Source organism: Ptiloglossa arizonensis, chromosome 9, assembly GCF_051014685.1.
Source record: "Ptiloglossa arizonensis isolate GNS036 chromosome 9, iyPtiAriz1_principal, whole genome shotgun sequence".
NCBI lineage: Eukaryota > Metazoa > Arthropoda > Insecta > Hymenoptera > Colletidae > Ptiloglossa > Ptiloglossa arizonensis.
The window spans coordinates 18,823,879-18,848,823 of NC_135056.1; the positions used below are offsets into that span (position 1 = coordinate 18,823,879).

General features: G+C 53.5%; 1 protein-coding gene across 3 annotated transcripts in view; it reads left to right on the plus strand.

Moving 5' to 3' along the window:
* LOC143151736 (irregular chiasm C-roughest protein) overlaps positions 1 to 24,945 on the plus strand; it is a 185,800-nt gene that overhangs the window by 108,702 nt on the left and 52,153 nt on the right. For all 3 annotated transcript variants that reach the window (XM_076321155.1, XM_076321157.1, XM_076321158.1), the window contains exon 2: positions 16,590 to 16,927. In XM_076321155.1, the coding sequence (XP_076177270.1) occupies positions 16,590 to 16,927 (338 nt within the window). The remainder of the gene's footprint in view (positions 1 to 16,589; positions 16,928 to 24,945) is intronic.

Sequence of the window (24,945 nt, forward strand, 5' to 3'; positions counted from 1 at the left end):
CCGGTACGAGGCGCGATCGAAACGTCAATCGCAGAAAGGACATCGAGCCGTCTCGAATCGTTGGTAATCGGTCCGCTTTGTACATCGACGCGACGAAGACCAAGACGACGAGGAGGAGGATTTCGCGGTCTCGAGGCAGGTCTGGTCCGCGCGGAACGACCTCGATTTTCGGCCGACGATTTTCGAAGATAAAGTAATTTGCCACGCAAATAGGCGCGTGGATCGTAATGGAATAACGAAGCCCACCCTCGTGCTACGATAATGGAGTGTACGTGTGCGCCGCTGTAATACAAATGGTCCGTGAAAAGGGGCGGGGGTGGGTACACGGAGTGGGTGTACAGGGTTGTAACGAGAGAACGCACGGCCCGTTCGAACGCGAAACGAAACGAGCCACCGGCCTCGGTGCGATTATTTTATTTCGCGCGAAAGTATTTCAGATTTCCGGTGTCGGGGCGAGGAGATGTACGGGGGGATCGCGGCGGGAAGAGGAAAGAGAGAAACGCGTAACCGGAGCTTCTATCTCGTTTCACAGAGCGCCGTGTTAAATTTTCATCCCGCTAAAAGAATTACCCGCGACGAGAGAGACGTTGCTCTGTTTCTATTCAGCCCCGCGTTTATTAAAATCACGGGAAAGACGGTGTAATTATCTCGAGACAGCTTCCTCCGGGCTATACAGAAACGGGCCGGGGACACGTCTTCGCTTCTTCTCGTCCCGTCCCCCTTTCCTCTGTTTTCGCACACGTACCACGTGGATACGTAGAGGGGTCGGTACCGCGGGACCCGCTCCGAGGGATAGAGATTCAACCGCTTGAAAGACTGGAAAGTAAGTTTCGTACAAACGCGTGTCCAATTACGCCTTGTTACCCGACTCGGTGGACGTAGCTTCGGGTACCGAGAATAGTTTCGTTTCCCGTCTCGTTCTTACCTTGGCCGTTTTCTCTCCCTCTTCCCTCGTTTCTTTCTTTCCCGAACAACGGCTCGATATCTCGTGTACGACCTCGTAGAACCGTTCTCTAAACGCACAGCTTGTCGCCCGCGTTCTACGAATCGTTTCGGCCACGTTCCCCACCGCGATAAGAGCAACAGCGCGAACGCGAACGAACCAGCGAGCGAGTCGTTGGAAATTTCCAGTTTCGCCACCTATCGACGACTCGCGCCGATCGGATCCGTGTGTGGATATCGGATGGTTCGATACGCGAACTTCCGGTCATCCGAATCCGCGAACGTCCGTACGATCATGGTTAAATATTCATGCGAACCGTACGTAAGACTTTTTCGAGCGAATATCTCGTCCGCGTTCCCAATTTGTCGGATTAATCTTTCATCGTGGATCGATCGTTGCTCCTTCCCGTGGATATATTTACACGCGGTTACGCAACGCGCCCGGTAAATGGATTTAAAGTGTACACGGAAGATCGTTAAGGTCGTTCGGTGTATCTTTTTTTATCCTTGCGACGCGCGGATAGAATCGAGACGAGGTTCGGCCTCGGAACGCTTACCGGGCGTTGTAAATTGTACGCGTTCGCGAAACTTTACGGAGATACTCTCGAGACTCGGGGCAGGGTGTGGGGTTTGGAAAATTTGACTCTGGAACGGTGTACCCGGTCGTTAACGAGAGGGTGTTGCACGTTCGAAAGAGCTCCGACCCGGTTAACCGATTCCGGATAATAACGCGCGCGCGCGCGCGCTCGCGCGTTCGCTTACGGCCGCAAACACGCACGCACACACGGACAGACTACGGTCGGCTCCGCGGAGAAGGTTACTCGACTCTACCCGCGAATCGCTATAGATTCTAATAGCCAGAGGATGGTATTTGTCGCACGGGAGTAACGGTATTATATCCCACTCTGTGTACACCCTCCGTGTACGATAATGTCGCGCGAATCATTTCCCTCGCGAACGACGCGTCGCGGCCACCGCTAATAGACAATTCCCATTTTTCTCCCTTTTTCGAACCCGACGTCCCACCCGCGTTCTCGGTGGAGGGGTCGAGCGAAGGGGGTGGGAGCCGAGCGGTGGAACGTGCCCGACTCTTTTCGGCGAGGAAATTTATACCCCGCGAGTTCACGATATCGATCCGCGCGGCGAAAGGTCAACCCTCGAGAAGGGGTTGCCGGCTGACAAACCCTCCGCGGGGGGCGCACGCACGCACCCACACACACGTACACACGGGCGGGCGGGCGCGTTCGCACACACACGTAGACGTTAGCCGCGCGCACACCGGAGCAAGAGGGGAACGCTGGAAAACCCGCGACCGCGTCTGTCACGGATATTTTGATTCTCGTAATGAGACAGGCTCGGTGATTAACGCGAAAGCTCCGGCGACGAGTGCTCCCCCTCGCGGACGAAGAGAGAGAGAGAGAGAGAGAGAGTGTCGAGCGTTCGCGGCGGTGGCACTCTTCGTCGGTTTTTTTCACACGCGCGTTTCGCGCCAGACGACGCCGACCGTTTAAATATAAATTAACCGATCGATCGCGCCGCGAACACCGAGCTCACGGTTACGTCGCTCGCGGAAAAGTATTTCATTCGCGATCGAGACGATCGGTCGCGAGAACGATCGATGGCCGCCGAAACACCCGTCTCGGTTGCGCGCACCTTTAAGTGGCCGAGCGCAGTTTCTATCCTCGGAGCGATCGTTCCATCGCGGCTCAAATATTGAATTTACACGGTCGTCTCGTTTCTGCATTGCAGATGTATGCGCGCTCCAGGGATGTGAACCGCGGCAACGTGTGTACATATGTATGTACGCCACCCGCTTATATACGTACGTACGTACGTACGTACGTAGGTAGTTACGTAGGTACGTAGGTAGTTACGTAGGTACGCGCGGCGCTCCGCTCCGCTCCGTGTCGTCGTTCGTATGTAAAGACGTGGACGCGCGCAGACGAGGTTAACGCGCATCGTGGAGCCTCGCCGGCGCTTCGCTGCCCTCCACGCGCGGGCACAACGCGCCGCGCGATCTCCACCGTTGTACAAACCAACGTACAACGAAACACCATTCGTCGGAACGAGTTCTCCGCCTTGGTGCGATTTAATTCCGTCGCGAAGCGTCCACGACCACCGCTAGCCCCGACGCTACCCTCGTCCTGGAATTCCACCCTACGTAGAATCTAATCGAAACGATACCAGCGCGGTTCCGTTACGGACTTTTTTCACCGAGAATCGAACGTCTCGTGGGCAATCGTGCTCTCGGAATCCGTGGAAGTGAAATTCTGGACCGCGGGGGAGATCGTCGAAACGAGGAGGATCGCTTTCGGGATTCGAAAATCGCGATCGAGAGAGAGACCGGGACCAACGGCATCGCGGATTCGAAAAGAAGAGGAATTCCGGGCCGTGTTGCACCCGAACGATCAATTTCGAGCAACGATACCAGCGATAATGGGGGATTGCGACAGAGATTCCAAGGCCGAGTGCGATCGATCCCGAGAGCCAAGGAACCGAGCACGAGCGAACCTACGATTGGGATTACCGGCGTGACCGAGTTACGAGTTAACCGAGAGGCTAGTTACGGACAGGATTCAAAGGCCGAAGCTCTGGACGTTAAGAGTCGTGGAATCGAATATTACCGAAACCGCGCGAGAGACCGAGAGAGTTAGGAATTCTGGACCGAGTTGCACCGCGAGGGGAAATTTCGCGCGACGAGAGGGAACCGTGACAGAATTCGGAACCAGAGAGCGTCGCGACTCGAAGGTAGCCGACGTTCGAGACGTCGAGAGTCGAGGAACCGAATATTACCGAAAGTACGATCGCGATTCCGAGCGCGGTGGAATTGCGACGGGCTCGCGATCGCGACACGAGTCGAAAGCCGACGGTAGTTGACGCCCGACAGCCGAGGGGTTTCGACTACCGCCAAAAGTACGATTCGGATTATGGACGTGACCGAGTTACGATGCAGCTACGAGCCACGATCGCAACGCGATTCGAAGGTCGACGTCGCTCGACGTCGAGTCCCGAGACTCGAGCTACCCGTTACGTTCGAAACTATAATTTCGATTACGGGAGTGAATTACGATCGAGATACCTTCCAGCCGATACCGAACCGGAATGCGGTTCTCCGCCACACGCGACTCGCACGGTAACCGCGTGCATATTTAAAAAAACAAACGACGAAACGAAGCTCGTTCCCCGCGTAAATCTTCCGTACCGGAATCTCCGGCTCGGCTCGCTACGATCCGAACCAAAGTATTTTAACCGATTTAAAATTTAAAAATACCAACAATGCGCTCGAGGGGGCACGAAAAAACCTGGAGAATATGGATGCGAGACCGAATCGAATATACACGTGTACGGAGTGTTACCTTGGCCGCAACGATCGGTACGGATCCACGTTCGAGAAACGAACGAAACACTGTGCCTCGACGAACGTGGCTTGTTTTTAACGCGCGAAACTTTCCGACGGAATTTTCGGTTCGCCTCGGTACGATTCGAACGAAAGTATTTCATCGAACTTAAAATTCAGAAACATGAATAATGTATAAGAAGGTAGCGGGAAGAAACGCCGGGAGTATCGGTACGAAACAAAACCGATGTGAATTATACGATCGTTAACTTTTGTAAAACGACCGGTCGTTTATACTTACGGTGAACGGGCGACCTTAGTCCTCGGCTGCAGGTGGAATTAGAAAGTAGCGTGGTTGCGCAACGAACCTCGAATATCTACGACAACGCGCCAAGATACAGAATCCCGTACAATGGGATTTCCGTGCCGACGAAATATTTCGAGCCCGCTCCTCGATATTCAAAAGTGGCTCTCGGCGATAATTCGGGCCAGCGAGAGTTGGACGCCGGTAGATGAAATCTGCAGCGCGGGTAACTCGATTGGTCGGAGCAATCGTCTGGCAAACGAAAGATCGAGATTCGAATCCCCCGCTCAGGAAATTAAGAGTCGATCGAGCCCGTGGAGCTTCGCTCCTTATCTCGCGGGAAGACGGCGAAGAGTATCGAGGAGCGTTCTTTCGCAGCCATCTCTCTGCAGCCTCCCCCAATTATCGGAACGGAGAATCTTGAATAACTCCGCGCTTTCTTTCGTCCGTTTCTCTGGTACTCTTTGTTCGGTACACTTTCGAAAGGGGCATCGGCGGAGAAAGGATTCGAGCGTGCAACGAGTTCCCTCGATCCGTATAGCGGAATTTTAAATCGGAATTTTTTACGGGGGGGCGGTGAGAAGAAGATGGTTCCTCTGGTTCCCGTTGGTCGCGAGACAGTCGGTGGTGGTTCCTCACGGTGCACAAAGTCGGGAAGGTTGCTCGTGTCTCGGTACCGGGAGCGAGTATCGGGCCGTTTCCGCGCGACATACGCGACCGAACGCCAACGAGAGGATACACGGAGGGTCGTTAAACGAGATACGTTTTCTCGTGCACGAACGGGGACACGCGACGCGAGTTAAGCCCTTGGGAAACGACCCGCGAGATCCGACCGGTATTGTCCCTCCCGAGCCTTTCGTTCCGAAAAAGGGACTTTCGAGCGACCATCCGGATAAAATACGGACTCGTGGTCTTGCTCCTGGATTTAATCCTCCCTCTCCCCTTCTCGGTGACCCTTCCGCGTAATTCAATCGGACGAACACGCGAAACGAGGGGAGGAACGCGTCGGAGGTTTTTGCGCGACTCTCGCGGCGAACGGACGTTGTTGTCGCGTCGGTTAAGCGCCTCGCCGCTCGGAGAATCGCGACACGGACCCGACCCGGTTTCTCGCGGTTGAACAGAGACAGCCTCCGAGATTCCACGGAAAAATTAAATAAAAATCACCAAGACGTTCGCCGCGCGAATAACAATATCCACCGAGAGGCCTTCCAAACGGAACGAAACCGCGCAAGAGGAATTGAAATTGTAATTCGTATCGGATCCAACTCGGTTCGTTGCGGTTAGAATGAAACCGAGACTCCGAGGGAACGATCGGCTAAAAATTAGGAGATGTCGCGCGAATAACAATATCGCTCGAGGACCGTTCCAAAGGGATCGAAACGGTAACTAGAAGAGGGCTCGATTCCTCGCGCGTAAATAGAAACCGAGTCGGGTTTACTTCGACGAACGATGCATCCAAGTTCTTTCGATTTCTCGATGACTTTCCCGAAATTGAATTACAAACTTTCGGAGATAATTTTCCAAAATTTTGAAACGATTCGAGAAACGTTTCCGCGAAAGATCGTACCAAATGGTCCGTAACCGACGATGAAAATTATTCACAGGACGAGGGTAAAGATTAACGAAAAATTACGAAGACGTTTCGCCGCTACGAATAACAATATAGACCGTGATATTCACCGAAGGGAACGAAAATGTAGACTAGGAAGAGGAACCCGGTTCCTCGCGGTTGAAAAGGGTCTGAGATTCGACGAACCGTACATCGAAATTTTCTCGCTTCCTCGTCAACTTACTTCCCGGGAACTGAATTGCAAATGTTCCAAGATAATTTTCAAGAATCCTGAAACGGTTCGCGCCGCTCGAACCGACGTCACGGGCGATGCATCCACCGCGGCACCGGGGCTAGGATCCACTTCCAGCCTGTGTACTAAATCACCCGGAGCCAACGAATAAAATTATCGCCAGGTTGCTGGAAAAATTAATTAAAAACTTGGAAGAACAATAGCGACCGAGAATTACACCGAAGGGAACAAAAGCGCGGCGAAAGAGATTGGAATAATGTTAATTGCGGCGTTTGACTTTGGTTGTTTCCGCCGGGTCTTTCTCGACCCGTTCCTCGCGATACACCGTCTCCACCGCTACCCTCCTTCCGTCTCCAAAGGAAAAAAGGTCCGTTGGTTCGCGACGCATCGGGTCCAGATCGCAAACGATTCCTCCCTGTGAGGTGAAAAATTCGCGCGCGAAACCACCGTACGAAATTATTTCCGTCGCGGAGTAACGACGCCGAGGACGAACGAAAGGGAATGGAAATAGGATAAAAGGTATTTTGACGGGGTCGGGGGTTGAGAATCGCAACGGAAATCGGAATACCGTGCGGGATCCACGGGACCGGGATCGTCGAGCCAGTCGAGCGGAGAACGCGTTCAACGGTCAACAACAATACGTTCGAACACGCGCGGCGGCGCAGCCACGCCTGAATATTTCATAACGCGCTCGTACACTTTAACCCGGGGACGCGAAACATCGGGTTCTTTTTCTGGTATCGATTGGTACGCGGCAGGAACGATTTCACCGCGGCGGTAGGATCGGGAACAACATTCGCCTCGGCCCGCGCCGCTTTGTGCCCCGCCACGTGTAAACGTTAACGTATCAACTGCACCGGAAACAACAACCCCGGAGCCGGCGCGCGGACCCCGAGCCCCGTGGGGACCGCGAGCGAGCGACGTTTCGGGAAACACTCCTTTCGTTCCGCTTGTTTATAGATTCCATAAAAATAGTCCGTCCGCCAGCCGGTGGAAACCGGTGCCGGGTCTCACGCGCGGTTTCGACAACAGTCGCCGTTTAAATAAACAACCGGTGCCGGGTAACGTTTGCTACGGGAGAGCGAGCGGTAAGTATCGCTTCGCTTCCGGTGCGGTTCCAGGGGCCGGCGGCGAGAACGTTTGGACCACAGGCCGCGATGTTAATTAAAACGGTATCGAGGAGAGGGAACGGCGAGTTTCCTTTCCCAAAATTCGTACTCGCGAGTCTCCTACGCGAACGTTCGCCCGGTGAGATCTCGTCTCTGGAGGTTAGGTCGCGGGGTGTCGCGCGGCCATTACGGTGTTCCATTGTCGAGGCATTGTGGGGCCCCCGCGAGCACCCGATCTCGATTGTTGCGCGAGCGCGCACAATGCGTCTCGCGATGCTCCTCCTAACCCAGACGCGATCTACCTACGTCAACGGCTACACCGGACGCATCGCTCGACGTCTCTGCTTTTCGTACCGTGAATACCGTTACGTACAAACGCGTTGATAAATCAATTCTCTCGGTGACCCGGGAGTCGGACGGATGCTCGCATCGGTAAGAAGCTACGATCCGGGGATTTTTCATAAATCGCCGTCCGCGCGAGCAAAACACGCGAACCGAGCCTCCGGCTTCGACGCGACCCAGTTTCAACGCTCGCGCACCCCTAACCCCCTCCCGTCCCGGTGCACCCTTGAAAAACGCCCCGGAGGTTAATAGATATTTAATCGAAATCCGTCCGAGCCGATTATGGATTATCGGCGCCGAGGAGGAGTCGCCGGCTCGATAAAAATGATATATTCGAAGTGGTTCAACCTACTTGGGCGGGTTTTTCGCGCGTCAGCTGCTCGCTTTCGAGTCCATCCTTCTACACCCGAAATCGCTCACGGAGTCCGGACACCGAGCGGCCAGCATCCACGGGACGAGAGGAGAACGGTCGAGAAAGTACTAACGAGTTCGTTAATGCCGATCGCTCGACCGGGAAATAAAGTAGGAATTTTTAGCGACCTTCCCTGTCCTCGATCTGGTCCTTCACGGTGAACGTGATCTCTTCCGGGCGTGGAATCGTTGCTCGTTCCGTTTTCGAAGTCGATCAAAAATTGGACGATACCGCGTCGAGTTCGGTGCTCTCTCGTTCTTTCTCTCTCGGTCGCGCGATACCCGAGAGACACGCGACGAAAGGAGATATCGGGGAGGTCGCGATTACCGTCACTGTACACTCTGGGCAAATTTATTCATCGGATTATTCAAATTGAAAGGCGTACGCGAGAGAGATATTACGGTTTCGTAGTTATCGGTGGCTCGACGAAGCCGAGGGTCGACGCGAACCACCGGCGAAGCGTTTCGAAGGTTATACCCGCACGGAGATCCCCGAGATGCCCGTGTTTGTCTCCCGTTCGAAGGGACCATTATCGTGATCGACGTTTATCTAAAAACAGGAAGATCTCCCGTTTAGATCCCCGTAAGAGCGGTTCCGGGCGAGGATCTAACCCGAGTTACCCCCGCGCAGGCAGCCCCGTGGACCGTCCGCTCGTTTACGACCCATGGAATCGAACGTACCTTTTATTTCCACTTTGCGCGGGCCTCTGTCCTCTGGAGAACCGGCGACGATCGCGAGAATATCTTCGGTATCGCGACAATACCGCCGTACGTCCCCAGAAGGGTGCAGAATAGTCGTTTTTTAAGAAAACGCGCGTTTAATGGTTCCGGTAACGAACGTCCGCTCGGAGAATGTACGCTCGGAGACACCCCGTGCCTCGTATGGAAAAAAACCAAACGGATTCACCGCGTTTCGGCGAATCGAGCTGTTCGTTTCTCGTAGCCCTAATAGCCGACAGCTCGAGAACTCGTCTTTATTTGTATCGCGATTCCTCCGTCTCGAACGTAATAATATTCCAAGTGGCTCTTGCTCGTCGTTCGTTCCGTCCAACTAATGCCCCGGATCACGCACGGGACTACGAACTCGCGGAGATCTCTGCCATAGAGTGGAAAACTATGGAGAGGAAATAGGTAAACGGTCTCGGTTCGACGAACCGAATCGATCTTTCGAAAATTACACCCGGTTCGTTCGAAGATCGTTCAGATTTCCAATTACGGAAGCGTCTCGGACGTCGAGAAGCGCGTTGATTCGCGATTTGTATTTCGAGAACGTACGAGACGTTCGTTTTGTCTCGACACGGTGAAACGCGTTCTCGCGAAAGTCGTTCGGTACGTTCGAGAGTGGAAAAATTATTTACACCGTACGGTGTCTCTCCGCGTATCAATATTTCAATGTATTTTCGATGCTTTCGATTCAACGCGAGACGAAAGTTCCCATCGGTTTCGTTCGTTGGCAATCGTCCGTTCCGATTTTGATCGTGGAACGAGCCACGAGCGTAGAACCCGGTTGGTCGTCGATCTCGTCTCGCGCATACCGAGAAGTCTTTGCATCTGCTTATTTATCGTCCATTTATTCAACGACTCGACGTTGCCGTTCGTTCCCCGTTAAGTGGGCGACGGCCTTAACCCCGCGCTCGAATTCTCCGTATCGAACAGCGTGGTACGCTCGGTCGCGCGCGTGCACGTAAGCTGGACGTTTCCAGAAGCCCCGACCCTGGGGATTCGTATCTTCGATACTGGGTCACGCGATGACAAATTGATCAGAGACGCTGTGTCTCGACGCGACTCTTCGACGGCTCGACGATCGGGGGGAATTTGTACATCCGACGTCGAGCTGGCCGACTTTGCGCGTTCGATTTTCACCTCCTGTCGGATGTTGGTCGCGAGGTCGTCGCGCGTTACATAATTTCCACCGAGAGAGCTTCCCGACACCGAACAAGGAGAGGGACGTTCTCTGCCACCGAAGAGAAAGAGAGGAACGATTTGTAGCACCAAAGAGAACGAGAGAGACGTTCTCTGGCAGCAAAGAGAAAGAGAGAGACGTTCTCTGGCACCAAAGAGAGAGAGGGGCGTTCTCTGGCATCAAAGAGAGAGAGGGACGTTCTCTGGCACCAAAGAGAGAGAGGGACGTTCTCTGGCACCAAAGAGAAGGAGAGAGGAACGTTCTCTGGCACCAAAGAGAAATAGAGAGACGTTCTCTGGCACCAAAAAAAAAAAGAGAGACGTTCTCTGATACCGAATAGAGAGGAAAGAATATTCTCTGTCACGAAAGAAAGAGAGAGGAACGTTCCATGGCCCCGAAGAGAAAGAGAGAAACGTTCCGTGGCCCCAAAGAGAGACATCGATAACGTCCGATCGAGAGGACCCCTTTTTTCCATTTTTTTTTTTTTCGTTCTCTTTTTTTTTCGTATCCCGGCGCTCGTCAGAATTTCGATGACGCGCGTTAAGCAGCCACGCGACGCAAACGAGTGCGTTTGTTTCGAACGGGAGCGTCGTCTCTACGGGCGCGCGCTGATAATTGCCGCGGCATTCAGGTGTAATTGTTCGAACGGGACAGCCGGCGAATTAATTATCGCGAGCCTCCATCGAGCCGCGCGGCGTTTCCATCGGTGCGGCATGATCTACACGGTTACAACGAAACGTTCGCTCGCTTCGACGGAACCCGTACACGCGAGAATAGCGCTACGCTGGAACAACGTTACGCCGGGACAACGCGAGTAGGTACGCGTGAAATCTCGACGGTCGCTCGCTCGCTAGCGCGCGCGTGCCCGACGATAAAAAAAAAAACAAGGGGGCGTGTGATCGAATCAATCGATACCGGAGATCGTCCGGTGGCCCCGATTCGGCGATACGCAATCGTCGACGGATCGTGTTTCGATGGGACCGAAACTCGCGCACGCTGGACCTTTTGCAAAGCGTCGTCGTGATCGCTGGCAACGTTGCATTATCTTCGTTACGCGTTCGAACCTTTTAATTGCTCCGCTCTTCCCCCGGTCGTCTACCCTCTAGATTCGATTCGTTGCATAAGGGGGTAACGAATCGTTCCTTCTCTTTCTTTCCTCGAAACGTGATTTTTTTTCCACCTTTTTGTTTTTTTTTCTTCCTTTTTTTTTTTGCAACTTTTTAACGACTCGATCCCGTTCGTTCCATCGACGCGCGTGCACCGCGATTATGCCGGAATTCGGGGAACGTAACGAACGAACACCCGGGCCGGTATCGAGGCGCGGAATCGCGCATCCGGTAATGGTTAAAAATCGTTGATTTGCGAGCCGTCGTTCCGCAGATTGGGACATCGATGGAACGCGGTCCAGCCCGGAGAAAAATACTGCCGGGTCGGGGCGATAAATTTTTTCCGAAATTTTTTACCCCTCGCCTCCCCGAACACGGCTCTCCGGCCACGGAGGAATATTTACCGCGAACCGGCGCCAGATACAACGTAATCCCTGAATTATAATGTTCGACCGGTTAAATAACCAGATGGAGTCCTCGCGAAACCTCGGGAAGGAGGTTAATCGAGCGTATCAACCGTCGCGCCGTACGACACCGACGAAAATAAAAACCGTGAACGATGGAGCAACGGGGAGAGAGAGAGGCGCGTTTGGAAAAATTTCCGCGCGAAACGCCCGACGGAGAAGTAACTCGTCGGACAAACTAAGGACTAACTCCGTCTTCGAAATTTAATATCGAAAAACGCTCGTGTTCGATTCGATTTTCATCGATTCCAATGACAACGAAAACTACGAGTATCGTTCGAACTCCGTTAAAGGACCGTTTCGCGAGGCCGATTCCAGCGGGTGGAACAGCAGCTTCCAGAACGAAGAAATATCGCGCGAGTCGAGACGAAACTCGAGACGGTACCGGCGCGACTCCTCCGCGCGATTCGAGCCGTTTCGTAGATCGAGCTCGAGTGGAGGAAAAATTACACGGACGAACGATTCGCGCGGCACGATTGGAACGGACATTTGGCTCGGGAATCCGATCGATGTCCGGTAACGCGAACGGTCGATCGAGTTTCGAACGAACCGGCTACTATGGCCGGTATCAACGCATCGGGCGTTTCGTTGTTTCATACCTCTGGCATTTTTAATTCGATTGTCGCTCGATTACTTGATTCGTCGCTTTTACCGTGGAGTTGTTTTTTTATTTTTTTTTTTCTATCACGGACGAAACATTTGTCTCTCTTATTTTTCCGTCGAGTAATCCGTATTGTTTGCCGATAATACGGTAAACGCGAAATATCTCGTCATCGGGCGAAACGCCCGAAAAATCTCGCGACTCGCGCCCGACGCATCGATCAACGAATCCAGAATATTTCACGATCCGTTTCGTCTCGTCGCGTTCGATAGCGTCGCGAGGAGACGAGGAGACGACGCGAACGACCGCTCTCGACCTCGAGAACCGTCCCGGTACTTTGCCGGATAACCGACCGCCGAAACTTTAACGTTAAACGTCTCGTAAACCGTTAACCGTATGCCCGCGAAACCGTAATCGCTGACCCGGGTATTCGGGCGGAGAACCTCCTCCGAGGCGGACCGTTTCTCCCGAGACGGGTCGCTGGAGACGAATATCGGTCTCTCGAAGAACAAAAAATAATCTCATTGGAACCTCGCTTCGAAGACTCGAAGATCCTTCCTCTCTTCCGGGAAAGCTCGAAATTCTCGCGACGAGATTCACGATTACCTCTCGAACTCTTCGAGACTCGTCGAACGTTACCCAAACCCGCGACGGAGGACGTTCTTCGAGGAAGGCCAGCGGAAAATTCGGAAAAATATACGTAAACTTTTCACCGAGAATCTGTATATCCCGCGTCTGTTCCTCCAATTATCGTCGAGCGGAAGGGTATATCGTGGTAGGTGTGTTTCGGCGCGAAACTCTGGTTTCCCTGCTCGCTTCGGTTCGGGCAGCTCGTATCGACGGGGAAACAAGTTCCTAAAGCGCGAAGCCCAGGTGAACGCGTTAAAGTGGCCGGTATCGATTCGAGCCGCAAAGCCGCAGCCGATTCAGGCGATTTGTCAACGACGACAGGAAACGTGGCCCACATAGGACGCGGACGCGGACGCGGACGCGTCGCCTACGCCCTACCCCTGTCCTCTTCTTCGCCCCTTCCTCGAGCTCTCCGGTACGAATGCGCGTTTCGGAGTTTCCGCGAGGTCGAGAGACGCGCCCGGCTCGAAGCGCATAGAGCCGACGGGGGGGGGGGGGCGGCGCGGCGCGGCGGAAGGGGGGGCACGAGCGCAATTATTATTACGGCCATTACTCGCGTACACCATTGAAACGGTTCGTTCGGCCGGTAGCGCGGGGTTATTATCCTATTGAGCTCGTAAGAAGCAGCCGGCCACGATGTGGTACGAGCGTCTTACGACATCCTCCCTTTGTCGAGCAACGGAACACGCCGCGACAAGAACCGACCTCGCGTCGCGACGCGTCCAACTTCGCGCCGTGTAAGAAACACGAGCTAAACGCGTAACGAGCGCGAACGCGAGCTCCTCTCGAACGAAGGAACAGCTCGCGACGGTACCAGGAGGCCGATACCGCGCGCAGGACGCGCCGCGGCCCCAGTGGTACGGGCCCCGATACGAGGCATCGCGCGCCTCGAGCCGAGGTGGGAAGGGGGACGGCACCAGACGCGACGTGGAACGATGTCGAACGTCGGGGACCAACGAGAGTTAATCGAGAGATCGATGAAACGATTAAGCGGTTCGTCGCCCGAGCGTTCGGCTCCATCGAACGACGAACGCGGACTCGTTCGGCCGCGGAGCGAGAAATTGCCGCGTAAACGCGACGCGGCCGTACCGATCGATGCGTTTCGGAGAACCGACCACCGAGACGCGGATACACTCCGAGCGTAACCGAGCGTCTCGCCCTCACCGACACGATTTCTTCGATCGCGCGACCGAATCGACGAGTTCTCCATCGTCCTCCTCTCGCGCGAACAGCCCTCGATATCGATCCGGCTACTCTCGGCCCACGACGAGTGTAATCGTCGCGGCAACCGCGAGAGAACGACAGAGACCGGGAGAGTTTTATTAAACTATTTCTCGATCGTTTCGTCCGCGTCGTTCCGCGAACAAGATCGTCCACCCTTTTGTCCCTCGTAAAGCGCCCGACGTAATAATTGCCGCCAGCGAGTGTATTTTTCGCTGCAACGACGAAACAGCATTACCCTCGTAAAAAAAAGGAAAACCGAGCTCTCTCCTCCTCTCTTCTCCTCTCTCTCTCTCCCTCTCGTTGTGATAATGGTGGCATCACGTGCGCTACCGGCCGTACGCTTCTGGAGCGCAATAATAAATTGCCGGTGTGCCCGGCTATAGTTTTATCGTCCCATTTACGGCGACGACTTCTTGGCCTCCGCACTCGTTTCCGAATCCGACGGGACCGTAAAGATAAATAAGAACGACGCCAAGGCGAACGGTTCGCCAAGTCGTTAAAGTGGGAGCTGTCTGTGAATTTTTCGATCGTGAGATCGATTTTTTTGGGGACGGATCCGTAGCCGAGCGATAAAGAGTGCCGCTTACAGAGAATAAATAGGAATTTTATCGAACGAGAACGCCTACCGCTCGTAACAACGAAGACGAGGTTCGTTCCTGGTAAACATTTCCCTTTCGATATATTTTCGAGCGTTCTTCGAGCGTTTTAGGCGGATTCTCGCGATCGTCTTCTCGGACAGCCAGATGCAAGGGCCTCACCGATAAGAACGCGTAGTCGACAAAAGTCTATTACAATTTCCTTCCTTCTTTTAAATCTTCGCGAAGAATCCAAGCTTGGAAACTTGTATCTCGAGAAGATTAGAACGGACGGTTACAACCGTACGAAACATTTCTATTTTTCGATCGTTTCAAGGAAAAGAGAAAAACCGAATTTTCCTAATTGTGAAAAACGAGGACAGCGCGTAGGTATGATCGAACACCTCGGTCACTTTCGTAACCCGATGCATCTAGAGAACGTTGTTCCATTCGCGCAATTATTATTTCCATCGCTCGTACTTTCGAAAATGTGGATTTCTTTTCCCGCAGCGATTCAATTTTCCATCTCTCTGGCATCGCCATCGCGACTAATTAAGGGTTAAATCGCGTTACACGGGGCGTGTGTCTCGCTTTTATTCCCCCCCAATTACTTCCTCGTAAAAAAAAAAGCAACCACGAGCCTCGAGCCTCCCAGGTCCCGAAATACCAGTCCCCTTAATGACCGCGTCGGAAACGTGTATCATTACGGCGGCCGTAAGCGCGTTACCGGCGTCGCGGCGCGGCGCGGGGCGAGGCAGAGCGGAGCGGAGCGGTGTTAGCGTCGCCTTTATTTCGCGTTTAGATTCTATAATTCGATCGTCGACCTCGCGGCTCGCCTTCGGTTTCGATCGACGCGGCCCGCCGCGATAATTCACGTGTGCCGGGTTTCGCGCGCGGCCGAGCTCGTAAACAGCGCGCCGTTACCCAGAGATTTGCACACTTTCGGGATTCATGGTGATCCTTAATTGTGCGCCCGCGCTTCGAGGGATAAATCTACTACACGGCGCGGGAAACGGGAGAAAATTGTTACGCGAATCGTAGGATCTTCCCCGATCGGGGTGAAGGGAGGACGACCGGCAATCTTTCGAAAGTTACGACGAGCCGAAGAGGAATACGTCCGAGAACGATGCGCAATCTGCTCGCAGAGTCTCTCCGGATCGATTTGCCATTTTTCGCGCGTTCTTATCGCGAAACGCGTTCGAACGAACGACCGAACGGAATCGAAACAAAGGGAGAACAACGATCGACGAACGAAGAACTTCGAACCCTTTCGGAGTCCACCCCGTTCGTAGTTACTTCTCGGGAATCGAGCGTTACACTTTTTGCGATTAATTAATTAATACGGATATATTTCTCCCGTCCGTAGCGATAAACGACGAAACCCGCATCCGACGCACGGCGAATCGGCCACTTTCCTTAATTACCCGGTAATTTTACGAGCGTTCCGAGAAATCGGCAATTAGAAGGAAACGTTCGACGGCCAGTGGGGCCTTTATCTTCGTAAATGAAGTTTTTAATATCGTTAAAAGTTAGTCTACATTTCTGGCGGTGTACGACCGCAAGAAACCGAGCGAGAGAGACCAGCACGGAAAAAGCAAAACACGTTTTCTTACGTGCGAACTATTTAATTGTTCCATCATGCCTTCCCTTAATTCCCCCGTAACTCGAAAGATGAGACTCGAACAACGCGCGTAAAACGTTCTTTACCCCGGTTTTTATGCCACGGATCCCGAGCACCGTAACCGTACCCGTGTATATATAGATATAGATATATATAGATATAAATTAGCTCGTATCGAGACTGTTTCCGCTAACCGAGTCCGTCCGTTTCGTTTTCAGGAGGAGAACAAGGGTCGCGTCGCGATCGACGTCGTCCATAATCTGGTTCTCGTTGCTACTGACACTGGGAACGAGGACAACGTCCGCCGCGAACATGACGAACGTGTCACCATTGGCTTCCACGGTGAGGTCGATCACCACCACGGAAGTAGTTTATCAGCGATTCGCGATCGAGCCGATGGATCAGACAGCGGTGATCGGTAGCCGCGTAACGCTTCCTTGCCGGGTCCTCGACCAGAAGGGACCGATCCAGTGGACAAAGGACGACTTCGGTTTGGGCGCGGTCAGGAACCTCACGGGTTACGAGCGTTACGCCATGATCGGCAGCGACGAAGAGGGTAAGTCGAGCTACGGAAAAATCGAGAAGAAAGGGAACCAAGGAGCCTCGGAGTCGCGGGAACGAAGACTCCCGCGCTCCTCGCGAGAAGTTTCCTGTTTTTCTTTTCTCTCCGCTCTTCTCATTTTTTCCCCCTTTTTTTCTTTTTCTTTTTTTCCTTTTTTTTTTTTTTTAAGGACGCCCTCCTTCGAAACCTTTGCACTCGCGCTGCTTTCAATCTGGCCGGGTCTCAGTCGGCTCGGAATTCATTTTCGCGAGCTGTCTGTTGCACGACACAGGCGAAAGAGGGCCACGCCATTCGTTTTTCAATATTCCGTCGCGAAGCTTTCCGCCGCGTTTAAATTACACCGTGTCCTTAAGGAAACGCGCCTCCGTAGACGGAGGTGGGAATTGTTTTCGCGCGTACACGTACGAATTTTCGCGAACCGGATTCTTCGGGTCGTTTGTAATATTGCTGAGAACGCGAGTGGATGGATGGCGACGCGAACTCCGAACGAGAGAGACGTTCGTCGAACCTCGCGTTTCCACTGAACGACTCCCCCTTCGCGAGAGGGACGGTAGCGTTTTCGTTCCTGGGATCGATCTTTCGAGAAGAGCTCGCGAGATACGAGACTCGGTACGTTTCGTCGAGGAGCGAACGCGACGCTTCAACGAGACGTACCACCCTGTCGGACGACGACCTTCGGGATCGACACTTGCAAGCTCAAAAGTCACCGATTTTCGCATCGATGAACATTTGAAAATTTTCCAAAGAGAAGCTTCCGGCTCGGAGTAAAAACCGGCTCGAGCCGTGGCTCGCGAAATTACCAACGCGGTACGCTCGTGTCTCGATTTCGCGCTCCAGAAATCGCACGATTTTCGAATAAACGTTACCACCGGAAAGAGAAACGTTTTCCCGAACGTCCGCCGAATACACGATACTTAACCGATTCGGGTCCGCGTCTTGGTAAACGTTTCGTCGCCCGTGCAACGAAAACCATCCGGAATCGATATCGATGAAAACATTCCCGACACGCGGAACTTGAAAAAGGTACGAACCACCGCGTTCTCCATCCATCACATCCGGTGTCAGCAGATGTACGCGGCACAAAGGCTCGCAATACACATCTAGTTCCCAGGGACGGTGAACGGACATACGAGTGGAATAGATATCCCAGCCGGATGACTGGGAACAGACGTACGGGTGCAAAGGGTTGAACATATTTTTCAGAGAGGGGGACGAGCTAGAAATCGAATGAATCTCGATGGAGGCGGCCTCGGTCGCGTTCGACCGACAGCGCTATTTCCTTCGCGGCCCGTTTCCCCTTCCCTTTTTTTTCTCTTTCTCCTTCTTTTTTCTTTTTACCTTTTTTTTTTTTTTTTATATTTTCTCTCGGGCAGCACGCAGCTGCGATATACACGGTGGGGCCAGTCTGCGCGGGCCAAATTCAATTTCCTGCGGCCGTCTATTGATTTTTTGTTGCGCCGAAAAAAAGAAGAAGAGCGCGAGACAGAGAGAGGGAGAGAGAGGAAGGAAAAAATGGACGAGCGAACGCGCGCGGCCTTTGCGCGCCACCGAGATAATATTTTACGTCGCGACGCGTCGACTAACGCTTCGACGAGGGGAACCAGAAGCACGGTGGATAACGGTGGGGAGGGACGTTCAGAAAGGGACCATGTGAAATTCATACGAGATCTCCCAGGCCGCGAGTGCTCGTCCTTCTTGGTGCTCGCGCGTTAAACGCGAGAACCGCCGTTACCACGGGAGAGAAGACACTCTCCGATGTATCGAGAAACGAGGACGCCGTGCGTCGAGCGAAGGAAACGGGAACGGTACGCCGTCGGGGGAAAAATTCAAATCGACGCCACCGCGAAGCCGTTGTTTCGACCGACATCCCGCGTTCCAAGTCCGAACGTGGAAAGTCGCGGAAAGTCGATAACCGTTGTCGTTGCATTAAGCGTGGGAGCCCGCGAAAGTTAAATTGCCTTTCTAACGAGTTCCGAAAAATGTGTGCCGCGCGACGAAACGCAACGTTTCGTTCGTCGGGCCTGTTTATTTCCGTGGAAATATCGCTTCGCGGCCGTGCACCGACCACGGAGAACGCAAGGTGGTCCCAGAGGCGTACGCGCTACCGAAAACTCGACGAGATACTTCCGGTGGACCTCGAGCGCGTAGAACACGGTCGGTCGGTCGATCGATCGACGAGGAATCACGATTCTCTTGGAGATTTTTCGATTCGTCTGTACCGGGTGAAAGGAATATAATTACCGGTGGCAGGGTTCAGCGTGCCGCTCGGTGCTGAAAAATGGCGGATGAATTCGTCCCTGGATACTCTCGAGTTTGGCTGCCGAGCAGCCAAGACGAGACCGGGCAGCAACGAAGTACCCTACCTTTCTTATTTCTTCCGAGCGAATGCACCCCGCTCGAAAAATTCGTATTAGCATGGTAATAGATTGTTGGATGACCGGTCGTCCGTTATCCCCGAGTCCCTAAAGGGCACGACCGATAGCTTCTCTTTAAAAGTTACTTTCCTACGGGATTATTCATCGTCGTTCCCGCTCAGTATTTCAAAGTCCGCGTTCGTACAAATTCTGCCTTACTCGTCCGGTAACCGAGTTACTTATCCTCTCTCTATCTCTATCTCTCTCTCCGCGGAGTCCTCCAACGTTATGTCTCCGGCACTCTGTATGAAAACTGCGCTCTAGCTCCGTAATGGTAGACTCGGTGCTCGCAACTCGGTGCTAGTGGACCGAATCTTACTTGCTTTCCAGTCGCGAGAAATCTTATCTCGCAGGTAAGAGCAGTCTGGCATTACCGAATCGAGAGCCGATTACGCGTACGCAACGGTTTCTCAGACGTTACTTTCGTGGAAATTCAACGTCCCTGTTCGAAGGGTCTCGACCTAACGGTATTTAGTTCGAACGCGAAGGGCACTTTGTATATTTTACGAGGAACGTTCGATTCGGGCAGCACGTTCGCGAACCATCTCGAAACGCTCGCTTCGCGCGTCGATCCAGAGTCACGCCGGAGCCGACCGATCGTAAATCCTCGTCCTTTCGACCGTACTCCCTTCCCTTTACCTCTGGCGACCCTACACGCCCTTCTTTCAGCTTCTTTCGCGGCCTCCGCACTCGCGGCGATTTTCAAAGATCCAATCCCGCGTCCCGACCGCGCCCAACGATTTCCAATTTTTATCAAACCGTCGCCAATTAAAACCGACGGGTACTCGTCTCGCGAGACGAGAAGGACGAGACGTTGGAAACTAGTTAACGCACGCCGGTAGATTTATCTTGTCGGTAATTGAGTGCAATTTATCAACGACTCGTTCGTTGATCCACTCGCTCCGTTCCATTCGTTCGATCGAAGCCGTCTCGCGTCGTTAAGATCGACGCGAACCCTCGATCGTCGCGCGAGATTCGCAACCGCGCAGACGACACGCGCGAAAACAAAAATCGCCGTCTCGACGCCCGAGAATTTTACACAAATTTATCACAAGTTTGTCCGAACCTAGTTACCCGTTCGATTTCGACGATGCTCCGCGAGTTCCATCCAGCGATGGTAATCGTGAGGTTTTCTTCGTCAAAGGAAAAATCTTTTCGCGCAATCGAAGGAAAGGTGTCGCAGAAACGTACATCCTAAAATCAACCGTCCGAGAAGACGGCTCCGCTTGTAGCGGTACTCGTTGGATTTCCACGATATTTTCGAGAGCACGGGGAACTCGGAGGTCGGCGATATTTTAGGAAATATTTGCTCGCGAGCCGCGTTTCGACCGCAAAGGTCCTCGAGTCGGTTGTGTACCCGATTCGCGAGTACTCGTCGCGCAACGATCCGTAAGAATCTCGGCCTCGTAGGCGTCGAAAACGCGTTCTCGATCGATAAATTTGATAGGAGATTCGATACGACAGCGACGCGGTTGTAACGCGGAATCCTTTGTCCCAACGCGGCGAACAACGGGTCCTTCCGTTCTTGGTGTCTCCGTTCGCGAGATTTCTCTGGAACGTCTCCTCGTCACGATCGCGTCAAGATTCCCGGGATGCAACTGCGTCGTCGCTTTGTCGTCGGCGCTCGCGCATCGTTAGACTCGACAAAGAGATCGCGCGACAAGAAGAAGAATACTCCGGCGAAGTTATTCAATTTTCTCCGTGTTCGGTTCGGGGAAGAATTACGTAACCTCGTCGCCAGATTTTCCGGAAACCGTCCTCCGTTCCCTCTCGATTCTTGTCCCCCCGCGGGGTCCTCGGGGCAATTTGTCTTCGGCAGCCGGTTACCTCGCGTATACCCCACCCCCACCCCTCGTACTTATTCCCGCGTCACGGATCAGCACCGAAACCGATCGGTTCGATCGCGAACACGACACGTGTCGGCTGCCGGCAATTATACCGGGCAAGCTTGTACCCGATATCTATCGGGTGTCCAAATATTGTTGCCACCAGCGAACACGTGCCGGTAGTCGGGGTGAACGCGATATTAATCGGACATCAGGGCCACGGATGCGCGCTACGTCGCCGGAATATCGCCCCGGCCCGGTTGCATCTAATAACGGATATGCCTTCTGAAGATCGGGCTTCGTCGCTGCTGGACATTGTCCCCTGATTTATGGCGCGCGCGATAACGGATAATTAGACTCGAATCGTAGGTTCGTCCGATACCGATCTGCGCCCGGTTATCGCCCCGGAATTTACACGCGCGACGAACCGCGCCGTGCGCGAACCACGGAGCGGAGCGTTACAAAACGCACGGTGGACACCCGGATAACTGTGGTGCTAAGAAACGAACGAGGCTCGAGGTAAAAGTTCCAACGGCGTGGGAACGTAAAAGACGTTTCAAGGTCGTTAATTCGTTCTCGACGATACGACAGATTCGTTCTTGTACGCCTTCCGATAGCCGACGAGACGAACGCGGTAAGTATTTTAACAAGAATAAACATCTACGCGGCAGGACGTGCCGCGTGTACAGAGCGGGGGGTTCGAGACGAGGGTCACCCGGATAACTGGTTTATCCCTGAAGATGGAAAAGAACCTTCCACCGGCCGAAGTCGTTCCACTTAACGAGGAACAACGTGGGAGCGCCAAAGACAAGGTCGTTAATTCTTTTTCGATGGAATCGGCGTCTTCTTTTATTTACCGTCAAAGAAGAACTGCTGCGCAACCTCCGCGGGAATACTTTAATCAACGTTAACCCGTTCTTTCGCGCCGCGTCTCTGCGTGTCGGAAAACGGGTCCCGATCCTACGGAACTCGGGTTTCCAACTTCGTGACGCGACGAGACGACCAAAGGTAGAATTTCCCAAAAGCGTGAAACGCGCGCGGTCGCGACGTTCTCGTAAGTAAAAACATAGAGGAAGCACATTGTCGCGAGGAAGGAAGAAAATGCCCTTGCGGGTGCACGCGACCGAGAATACCTATGTTGGGTCTCGTCGATTTCGAAAGCTTCGATCGTAAAGAGACAACGTATCGCGAGGGAGCTACCGAGATTCGCGAGAAGAAGTCCAGGTTTTTTTGCAAGAAAATCTAGAACGAGAGGATCGCTGAAAAAATGATACAAGCGAGCTGAAAACTGGGTCAAAGGAGACGCGCGTTCGCCGAAAGTTTCCTCGTTGTTTCCCGCGTCCCTGGCACCCGCGTTACCGCACACCCTGTACATAATGGCAGCATCGTGCGAGCACTCCCCCTTCGTGTGCATACGTACGTATAAAAATCCGTCCCGCGGACGAACGCCGCCGCCACCGCCGCCGACATTAGCATATGCATAGGGGCGAGATTTCGGGTAAAACTGCACGAATGGTCGGCACGGAACGCGAGCTAGCGCGCAAAACCGACGCGAACGCGCGCCGAAGTTTCCGGCGAAACGATAGAAACGACGATAACCATCCGACATCCGGCACCGTTATCGCGGCAAATCTGCGACAACGGGAGCCGCGGACCCATTGTCGGGAGAGCTGGAGAGGGGTAGAGAGGAAGAGAGGAAGAGGGGAAGAGGGGAAGAGGGGAAGAGGGCGGGGGCAATTGTTGCCACTCGCAATTCCTTGTTTTTCGGTTTATTCTTCCTCCCCTCTCCTCCGTTCGTACACACACACACGTATACACAGGTATACACAGGTATAGACGCACACCTCTTCCAGAGAGGTTTTACCATTAATCGTGCCTCACCGTGTCCCATTCCCCTCCAGCCGTCCATTGCGCGTAATTCCTCGCCCACTCCCATCCCTCCGGTTTCCTGCGAATCCCGTTGAAATCTCGAATCCTGGCCGAGCTTTTGTTTCACTCTCCGCTTTCTCTACTTCGTTCGAGTATCCACTCTTGGGGCGCTTTTTGAAATTCATAAAATTACGCCGAAACGCTTAAACGACACTTCTGTTCGCCGCGGAAGCGCGGTCCCGCGCTGCTCGTCCGTACGCTCGAGCGACGGGACAGGAGAGAGTGTCGAGGATCGTATCCTCGAGACCGGGATAGCCTTTTTTTTTTTGGGTCGAGAAATCGTTTGGAAAATTAGACGTTGCGGCGATCCGTGTTCTCGTTCACGACGAGATCGCGTCGAATTCCACGAGGAAGAACGATCCGAGGGTGAACCCGTTCGCGATCGTCGAAAGCTGGAACGAGGATCCTTCGTAAGGTTCGGTTACTTCGGCGCTGGATACCAGAAGAGTGTATCCTTCGATACACTATCCTTCGAGCACTTACGAAAGTACTCTTCCGTAGTTCGATGGCGACGCACGGTGCTCCTCGATCCGCCAGGTGTCTTGGCCACGATGCAATCGCGTTGAACCCGGTGAGCGAAAAACGAGCCGAGAGTGAGCTTCGCGGAAGTTCGTGGATCTCGATTCGAAACGCATCGGTCCGGTCGAGACCGAACGCGAGCTTGTAATTTCGCGCGAAACGGAAAAACCGGTTTAACCGTTCGATCGGAGCGGGTCCGAAAATGGTAATCGAGCGACGCACGGTGTTCGTTGCGCGTTGTGCCTCGAAATCGGGGAAAAGCGCGTACTCTCGTTAGTCCAGAGGAGCGAAACGTTGACCCTGGACGCGGCGAATCGCGCGTTACGTAAACTCGAGCGAGCCGCGCGTCGCGATCTCGTCAGGGCACGACGCGGTCGAGGATGGAGAGAAATTGGAAATTAGCAACGCGACGGACATATTTACCGTCGGTTTCGATATTGGACGATATCGAGAGGAAGTTGCGCTACGAGCGGGCGTCGCGTTTCGGTCCCCGCTCATTTTCGATATAATTTCACCGCTATAACGACGCAGATTCGTATCGCGGTAATTTCGCGCCACGGCCGCCGTTGTTCCCATTAAATTAAACCTCCGAGCACCACCTACTCCTACTGCTTCCCTATCCGCGCAGCAAATAACGAATTCGTTCGAGCCGCGCCCGATGGCTCGCGTCCGCCGGTGCGACCCGCGAATTTCCCGATCGATCGCGTTCGATTCTTCGCTTCGTTCGCGCCCGAGCGAAATCGAGAACTCGTTTTCGCGGAGTTGGGCGAATTTCCCGCGACGAACCCCTCCTTTCCGTTTCGTGCGGGAGGCGAACCCTCTGCGGCCGAAAATTCGTTTAAAACCGAATCCCCGAAAATTGGCCGGGAAAAACCTAATTCCCCGTTCGTACGGGGACGATGCTCGTAAAAAAGGAGTCGCGGGGTGAGCGCGGCTGGACTTCCATCGGGTCGCATTGTCTCGCCGATCGCATTTTTCTTTCCACCGCGATAATTCACCGCCGACACTGTCTAGACCCCCCCGGTCGCGGGGAACATTGCCACCGGCGATATCTCGAGGAGGAGCGGAAGCAAACTTCCAAAGCGATGGCTTAATTTTTAACGCCGCGGGAGTCGAAAGATTTCCACGTGGAAATTGTAACGCGGGACCGTAGCGAACCATCGGAACGCGATCATTTTCCGTAGATTCTAAGAAACGAGAAACTAACGGTTATTGGAAACTCTAGCGCGAGAAAAATTACCACAGTGACGATCGTTCGCGAGAAACTTATTCGCGAATCGTCCGCTGTGTTTCGCCAATTGGCAAAATCTACTCCCCTTAGAAA